Source organism: Olea europaea, chromosome 4 (genome assembly GCF_002742605.1).
Source record: "Olea europaea var. sylvestris chromosome 4, O_europaea_v1, whole genome shotgun sequence".
Lineage (NCBI taxonomy): Eukaryota > Viridiplantae > Streptophyta > Magnoliopsida > Lamiales > Oleaceae > Olea > Olea europaea.
The window spans coordinates 10,773,168-10,781,735 of record NC_036240.1 but is presented as its reverse complement, the minus strand read 5'-3'; the positions used below and the strand labels follow the sequence as shown (position 1 = coordinate 10,781,735).

The following is an 8,568-nucleotide window of genomic DNA, read 5'->3' as shown; positions in this document are numbered from 1 at the left end:
ATAAAAAAACTCTATATATATATATATATTCTTTTAATCAACAATAAATCATTAAAAAACTCTGGTCTGGTTTCTAGTCAAAAACTATATATATCAAATTTTTTTTTTCCTTTTAAATTCTTACATAAAAATTCAAACAACAAGCCACAAATCAAACAAGTAACTCCAGAACTTTTCTTTATTTTTCAACCATACATTTTCCATCAATACACTATTAAAAATGCATTTTCCCGGACTCAAACAAGGGCTGATAAATGCCCAGTGTAATTTCCCATAGTTTTACCACTGTCTTCTCCAGAATTACAGAATAGCAACAATTATCATAACATATACCATCACAAAAACCAGAACATATGAGCAAATCATAAAGCTGAACAGTGTGATGAACAATAACTAAGTTAATGAAATGAATAGTACTACCATTCCTTTTCCTTCTTACATTACATATAAATTGGAGTTCTATGTTACAGATCAAAATTGTGGTGAAGCGAAACTCGAGCTACTCTTACACTCAATTAGAAAGGAGAGCATATCAACTTAACGCAATAAACTAGAAAAGCTTATGCATCGTCCTCCACAATACTGGCCAATCTTATCCTATACACCTCATGAAAGTTTCTGGTATGACAACAGTTGAATTTTGAGATGATTACCTCTTCGTAATCCTAGACTTAAGGTGGCCATGGATTCCGAGTGATCTAGACAATTTCCGAACCTGGCAAACCATGCAAAAATGCCACCCCATAACACAACTTGAAAAGGTGTGATAAGCCGAGAATCCAAGTCAGTACACCAGGTTTATCTGAAGAGCCCGGTACAACAACATAATCAAGCTTCTTGCATCAGATAGCACTGAATAAATGACAATCAGTAAGGAACAACATATGGCAGGGCATAAATATCGGCTGATTCTAAATGCACAGCTTGAGACCATACGTGCAACTCCTCATTGACCGCAGCTGAGCCCACCTTGCTATTTGATGGAGGATCTTTAGGGGTAAACAACCATTCCTGGTCATCAACAATGGGCAACTCCAACTTGGGCACCGCGAGTATCTCATTCAGATACCTGGTATCTGGATGGGGAGGTCTATTTGATGCTTCAGCAATTTGATCCTCCCTCATTGATTCATTGGGTACTTCAGTAACATACCTGGAATCAGGATGGGGAGATTTCTTTGATGATTCGACAATTTGATCTCTTAACATACTTGTAGCAGAAGGCTTAGATTTAGTTGAAATCGGTTTTTGGACTTCAATTTTATCATTCACCTTCGTGTCTTTGTTATCCACCAGGAAATTGTTAGGAACCTCTTGGTTATCCAAGGTAGATATGCAATGAATTCGGGCAGATTCGAGTTTCCTTCCATTCTCTGTCAATTGATGAGAGAGCCTCTGCAATTTATTGTGCCTGACTTCACTATCTGCGAAGCAAGCAACAATAATCAGCCTAGAGTAAGGCTAATTGATGTTGAACAAGCTTGTATAATATCATTCAGAATCAAAGTAAGAGTTCGCCGAGGTCATAAACCTAATGAAAGCATTCTTAAGAAGCACAGTATGTTAGGCAGTGGCCAAATAAAGTTTCCCTGCAAGTATCTTATTTATAATTACTGAAATACAAATATATAGTGGGAATTTAATCCCAAGGATTCCACTGAATGAGAGAACTTACCATGGAGAAAACCATTGGAATCCAAATCTTTTCTTTTCCTCAAATTTCCCTCACTAACAGCAGAACTGTTGATGCCCTCCGACATATGTGGGCTTTTATAACTGGTAACACCGCTGGTCTCCTTCCTGCCAACATCTTTGGATATGACCTGCGTGCTTTCCTTAGTTTCACTTTTGCCCTTGGTCTTCTCCTTTATCTTCTCCCTCTTCTTTTTATTGTCAATTTTATGGCTCTCTCTCTCTCTCTCAAGATCCTTCTGTTTGCCATCCCGATTATTGTCACCTCTTTCCTTAGATTTCTCTTTACTTGGCAATATCCTATCATTTTGTTCCTCAGCCAGTCGGGGTATCCCTTCAACTTTACTCTTAGCCATCCCAGAAAGGTTCTGGGCAATTGTATTTCCAATAAACTCATTGCTAAATCCTTGCACACCCATTTTTCTATTATCAACTCTCTTATCTTCGTTCTTTCCCTTGTCTTCTGCCAATATACCAGAAGAATCTCTGACAGCTGCATCTCGATCCCTTTTCTGGGTATCTGAAACCCTCCCAAGCAACTGGCTCCTTGAAGCCATTTCATCATCTCTAATTCTCCTGTCCAACTCCTGCACAAATTTTGATTCCTCAATCCCCAGAGAGCGCCAACTGTTCTGCTTAGATCTCCCCCCATTTTGACCCTGAAACTGAGTAGCCTGTTCTGATTCATCCACAAAAATGTTCGAGTCTTTATCATGTCCTCCATTTGTAGGAAGTTTCTCTCCAGTGTTTACCTCAAGTTTCCCAGCAACTGTTGCCTCCTCCGAGATGCTGCTTTTCTCTTTCCCTTTGCCCCTGTCCTCCTCCTTGTCCTTCTTGTGTTTTTCTTTCCGGTCTTTCTTTACTCTGTGTTTATCATCACTTCTGTCTCTCTCCTTTTTCTCTTTACCTTCTTTTCTTTCCTTGTTCTTCTTTTCCTTTTTGTGTTTTTTCTCTTTGCGCTTTTCCTGAAGATGATCACAGATTCTAACTTGAACTGTATTGTTTTAAATTTCATGGCGAATGATATAGCCAGTCATAAAAATTCCTATTGCCCATTTAGAAAATTTTCAATTTTTCATGGATTAATATCCAACTGCAAATCTTTGTAATCAGGAAACTTGCATAGTCTGAACTACAGACATAACAAAACAAAGTCCTAATTAAAAATTTACATGTAAAAGAAGAGATTCAATCAAACAACCAGCAATTAAGAAAAAGAAAATGAAAAAAGATCATATAATAACAGAAAAGGCAACTATTGCTGCCAGAAACGCTTTTTCCTTTCTTCGTTCATTGATGCATCTGTATATCCTCAACGAGAACCTCTCTAGAGAAGTATGGCAGCAAAATAAAACACTTTCAAATCAAACAAGCTGATGATTTGTGTGCCAAACCTTCAACCTTTTTCAATAATCAATGATGCTTACAATCTATCCCAATGCTTCACTATTCACAGGTTTTAACCAAGTTTGTAAACTATACTACATACAAGATAAAAGGTACAATATCATATGAATGAACCAATAGTATAAAGGCGCTAGTCTTCAGACCAGTAAATAGAGACTCATTCACACTATTTCCAGGTCATGGTGTATTCTGACGGTGCCAATTATAATCAATAGAGACATGGGAGTACTTTCCATACCACATGAATCGTATATAGAAGGGCATTCTAACATCTAGCAACATAAGAAGAAAAGGTAAATTGAGTCTTCGAATGATAATAATGAAAAGAAATCTAACATTTTTTAATTTATCTTAAAATTTAACAATAAAGAACTGGCAAGATACATGTGGCTGAGCAGAATTACTAGAACGGATCAATTAATATGTAGCTATGATCAGATTAGAAAGTGATCCTATTTACTTGAGAAATCTAATAGTCTAACTTGGCAAGGGGATAGGGAAAAATTTAATCATGCCTTTACAATGCTTATTATTCAAAATCCAAACATACAAGGCTATCACATTTTTTTTCCATTTTTTATTAATATGAAAAAAGGAACTACAGTCTTTTATATTGCCGCACCAGTGTGTTGCCCTAAAAATTAGAATACATCAGGGAAAGTTTCATAAAGACCCCTAAATAAAATGTACAGGTTCTAAGTATACCCATCTACTGAGATCTTAGAATACTGGAGACAAGATGAAGTTATTCTACCTTTCAACCACATATTCTAAAAATAAAAAAATAAAAAAATTCATTTTTCACTAGGATAAATCTCTCCCAAACAATGTATATAATTACATCGATCAAAAGAAGTTTGCCTCCTATGTTTTCAAGCAGTTCAAATTTTCCCACCTAGCATGTGTATGCTGTCGTACTCTTTTATACATCAACAAAAAATGACCAGATAAGTGGAGGCACAGCAAAGTAAATAAAGAAATGTGCTTTTAAAATTAAATTTTAAAGACCCAGAATTCACTATTAGCAAAAATGAAAACCGGCCATAAATGTCCATTCTAGAACAAGGAAAAGAGAAATGCTGCTCTATGAAAATATGCAAAAGTTTGAAGCATGCAAGAATAAGCAACTAGTCACATATAAAAACTTCAGAATTCTAGATTATCCTTGTAAATAGTTTCATTTTTTCTACATGGTTTTAAATAGGAAACAGACCAATGATATCATTAACATGTCATAAGCTATACCCATCCCTTATATTGCTTCACATCATCATTCATAGCATTAAAAGCTTGTTTGGGAAGTGTTCATTGACTATTTAAATTATAAATAGATAGAAACAATTATGGATAAGTGGGTAGTACTTGTAATCTCACAAAATGTATGGATAAAAAGTGGTTTAACCAATAACGGTTATAAGCATTAGCCAAACACGGGCTAAGTGGGAATTTCCACCCAAACCCAAATTATCCGCAATTTCCAATGCATGAATTCCCAACTTCCAAAACAAAGCCTACAAGTTCCTCTTTAGGAATAGGCATATATAGTGACTATTGACATGCGCTCTCTCATAGTAGACAAGATATGAATTATTGAATCAATTTCATATTTTCATGTCCTAGAAAATTTCCTATGAAATATCAATACGTTCTCCCGTAAGTCAATTTGGTTAAACCTATCAAGCAAATCCATCCCATACCCTTTCCCGGAAGTTGATGACTAAAATCATAGTAAATGATAATTCTCCTAGAAAAGGAATCTGGTGTTGCAATAGAAGCGGAGTGGAGTGGATTATTCTAACATTTGACATATTGTAAAGAACTCGTGTAAAACCAATATTCGACACAATTGCATAAAGCAAAACAAAAACGGAAGGAAAAATGTATTGTTAGGGACCAAACTTGATTTTGTCCAAGTTATCATGTGTGTAAAGCAATTTACCATAGTTAATAACTTCATTAAAATCATCAGCTACATTAAAAAGGAATCAAAAAGAATATTTAGCAAAAATATATATTTTCAACGTAATGAAAAGGAAATATCACCAGTGTTCTCAATAATGAAGAAGCACGACTACAATCTCCACAAGAAGCACACACATGTCAACCAGAAATCTAGGAGCAAGAAAGGGACTCCTCCCAACAAAAATACACAGTAGACTGTAGTAGCAAGAAGCTTCAGTCTAATGCTTTGATGCAATGATGGATCTAGCTGGTAATTCATATGACCATATATTGAGTCCAGCTGTCTTATAAGAACTTTATTCTTGCCTAGTTGTTGGTTTGCATCTCAGTTCATAGGCTCGAGGGTGTTTGAGACCATTCACAATATTTTGCTTAGAAGCTTCATATAATTAGCCAAAGGCTGTACTTTGTGATTTCTTATTTAAGGTAATTCTAAATGTTCTAGAATGGGAACCTAGGCAACTCGTTAAGAAGCTTCAGCACAATGTTGAATCGAGCTGGGAAGCACGCGATTGTTTTGACTTCCAATGTCTTCTAAAAGTTTCTTTCTTGCTCTAAGTTCAATTCTGTTTCTCAGTCTTTTAAGCTCCAGAGTATTTCAGACTGTTAACATCTGCTTAAAAGCATCATACTAGTAACCCAAAGGTTATTTCCTTATATCTTTTTTTTTGGTTATTTCTGTGTTTTATAATAACCACTCAGTCAATTCAGTTGGTTTTCAAACTGGAAGTTCTTATCCTGCTAGGTTAAGAATTCCTTGTAGTCCATACAATTTGAAGCGACAGTAATTTTATCCACAATCAACGAGTGTGAAATTCATGAGCAATCATTTCCACGAAGTGCGGATCCAATTGGATTCAGAAGTGACCCAGAATCTCTCTCATTTTTCTTAGATATAATTATATTTATTTCCTCAAACTTCTTGTTTCACAACACTGTTTTCTTAGTACTCTAATTTCAAGCCTTTTGCATACAGTTGAGTTATTTGATCAACATCTCAATTGACGTAGTCCAACATGACTCTGTAAAGGTCATCTTGCCATTATACCCCAAATGTTCTGGAAATGTAACAACAGTTTCGAGAAGCAGCTCTTAAATCCTCACTTTTTCCTTGTATCTTCTATCCTTTCAGAAACCTCCCTACCCCAGCATTATTTCTGTTTCAAACACATAACCACCAGCAAAAAATGATGTACATAAAAGAATTGACTCCTTTATTAAAGTTCTTTATCTCAACAAAACCATGACTAACCTCTTTAGAATGGTTTTACATCAGCTTAACATTCAGGCCAGCATTAGTGTAGGACTTAAAATAAACATCACCAAGCTACAACTGCCTGAGAACGTACTAAAACTTAACATACAGGTTGAAGCATTGATTTTATTTTAATTAACTGACTTCCCAACCAGGTATTACTGAGGGAAGAGAAAGAAAAACTGAAGAAAATTATAATGCTCATGATAGTCGAGGATAGAGATATGAATAGAAAGATATGGTAGTTGATTCAACCTTTAATCAAGAATTAAGTCAATGGTTCTTTCCATTTAATCTAAAATTAAGTCAAAATTTTAGACAACGATTAATGTAGTTATCAATAAACTTGAGCAACTATACTGTGAAGTAGGCACCACTTACACGAGGAGCATAACATTCGTAGAACTTTAAATCCATGTATACATCAAATCTAAACATATCTAGAAATAGGTAATAACTACATGAAATTCATAGAGCAGGAACAAAATCACAGCAGGAAAGGGAAAAATGAACTAACCACTTTCAGTATCTCTAAGTCTTCTGGTCTTTGCTTTCTTTCATATCCTGGTGGGGGAAACGGGAAGCAGCGAGACATTGCACAGTGTCCTAGTACATGCAAAATGATTAGAGCCGATAAGAAAATATGCTTGTGTTATTTCCACATAACAGCGTTCCAACATAGGAACAGACTTTTGATTATATTCCTGTCCATGCACCATTACACCACATTGATTGCGGATTCACTATTGGTTCATGTAACTCATTTATCCACTGGTCCAAACACCCACACCCACTTCTGCTCACTAACACTTTACTCAAAATCCATCCGTTACCTTCCAACTTAAAATCCTCTTAGCTCCGAAACACAAGTGTAAGTTCAAAAATCTTATCGATACTCAATGCCAAATGAGAGTGTGATATAAATAGTAACTATATGAACATTGTTTTAAGCAAACTCCAAATATATAAATGCTGAATTTAAAGCTTTTGCAGCTAAACTTCCACCTAGAAACCAAGCTAACCCAAAAGGTTTCTTAAGAAAGAAAAATGGTCGCTAATAAATGATCTTCTGGCTTGCCTAGTAAGCCAATGGCATCTAATTTTTATTACTTTTCTTCCTCGGCCTTGTCAACAAAATTTACCTAAAATCAATCCCCAGCTCAAAGCATTTACATATATGAACAATCCTCTTCCATATCCTTCAAAAATGACAACTTCCCAGTCAATTAAAATGCTGGAATTTATAGTAGGTTTGAGAACTCACTCCCTCGTATGATCAAAACCAACTGGCAATAATTTCTTGATCTGCAAAATGGGATCCGTCCAGGAAAGGCCACTGAAAAACTCTATTTCCAATTGAATCCTCAATCAAACCCCTAATTCCAATTTAAAATCTGCACCTCAGCAATCTGATTAGTTCCAAACCCTAGCTAAAATTAACCATCAGTAAACCAACATCTCAGTACCAAAACCCTAACCTACAAAAAAGGAAAAAGAAAATTCCGATTCAATTAATTGAAGGCCCTTTTTGGCAAAACAAAAAGGCGAAAATAGTTACTTCTCACCAAAGACGAAAGAAAAGAAAATGCTTTCAAACAACCTAGTCCAAAAATCATCTAAAAATTTCACAAAACCAAAAACGTAATTTTCAAACCCAAAAAGAAAATAAAATAAAAATTTCAGCTTAGCGTAATAAAATTAAGTTAACTAAATTTTCAAATTTAATTCTATTTTAAATTTAACAATTATTTACCTTGCTTGCCACAAAATGAAGAACATTTGTATGAAGATCTCAGTTTTTCTTCTTTAGCACAATTTTTCAAATTAAAAACAAAAAATAAAAATCTAATCAGTTCCTCAAACTCTCTTTTTCTCTTCAATTATATACATAAACATAGGATCGATTCATTCTCGCTGCAGTGCGTGTAGATTTTCGAGCGTTGGAGAGGTTTATTTTAGTGTTACAGAACAAGAAGCAAAATGGACAAGGGGTACATATGAGGGACAGAGAAGGCATATTAACGTTTTAGAGAAAGAAAGACAGAGGAGAGAGAAAGTGTATTTATATGTGTATATATACATCCATGGACAAGGCCCACGCTCGTATTCGTATTCGTTTGAGGGAATCTCCTACATAATTAATACAACGTTTGACCCTATTAAAATTATAATTTATTTTTATCTTTTTATCAACCATACATTTTTTAATAAAATAATATTATAATTAAATTCAAAAAAATTCTTTTTTTTTT

General features: G+C 34.9%; 1 protein-coding gene across 2 annotated transcripts; it reads right to left on the bottom strand.

The window, feature by feature from the left end:
* Nucleotides 1-340: 340 nt before the first annotated feature.
* LOC111393621 (splicing regulatory glutamine/lysine-rich protein 1-like) lies at nt 341-8,329 on the bottom strand. 2 transcript variants are annotated; one of them, XM_023019239.1, is made up of 4 exons: nt 8,070-8,329; nt 6,834-7,794; nt 1,676-2,657; nt 341-1,424 (listed from the first exon to the last, which is right to left on the bottom strand). In XM_023019239.1, the coding sequence occupies exons 2-4, from the start codon at nt 6,909-6,911 to the stop codon at nt 868-870; spliced, it is 1,617 nt and encodes a 538-aa protein (XP_022875007.1). In that variant the 5' UTR covers nt 6,912-7,794; nt 8,070-8,329; the 3' UTR covers nt 341-867. The 2 variants fall into 2 exon arrangements, with proteins under 2 accessions (XP_022875007.1, XP_022875006.1); XM_023019238.1 differs by lacking the exon at nt 8,070-8,329 and having other exon boundaries at nt 6,834-7,970.
* Nucleotides 8,330-8,568: the final 239 nt, after the last annotated feature.

Excerpts from the sequence above, each read along its gene's own strand:
- LOC111393621 (XM_023019239.1), bottom strand. The coding sequence starts at position 6,911 with ATGTCTCGCTGCTTCCCGTTTCCCCCACCAGGATATGAAAGAAAGCAA. Across the intron at positions 2,658-6,833 it reads ACTTAGAGATACTGAAAGTG|GAAAAGCGCAAAGAGAAAAA; the intron begins GTTAGTTCATTT and ends GATCATCTTCAG. Across the intron at positions 1,425-1,675 it reads TTCCAATGGTTTTCTCCATG|ATAGTGAAGTCAGGCACAAT; the intron begins GTAAGTTCTCTC and ends CTTGCTTCGCAG.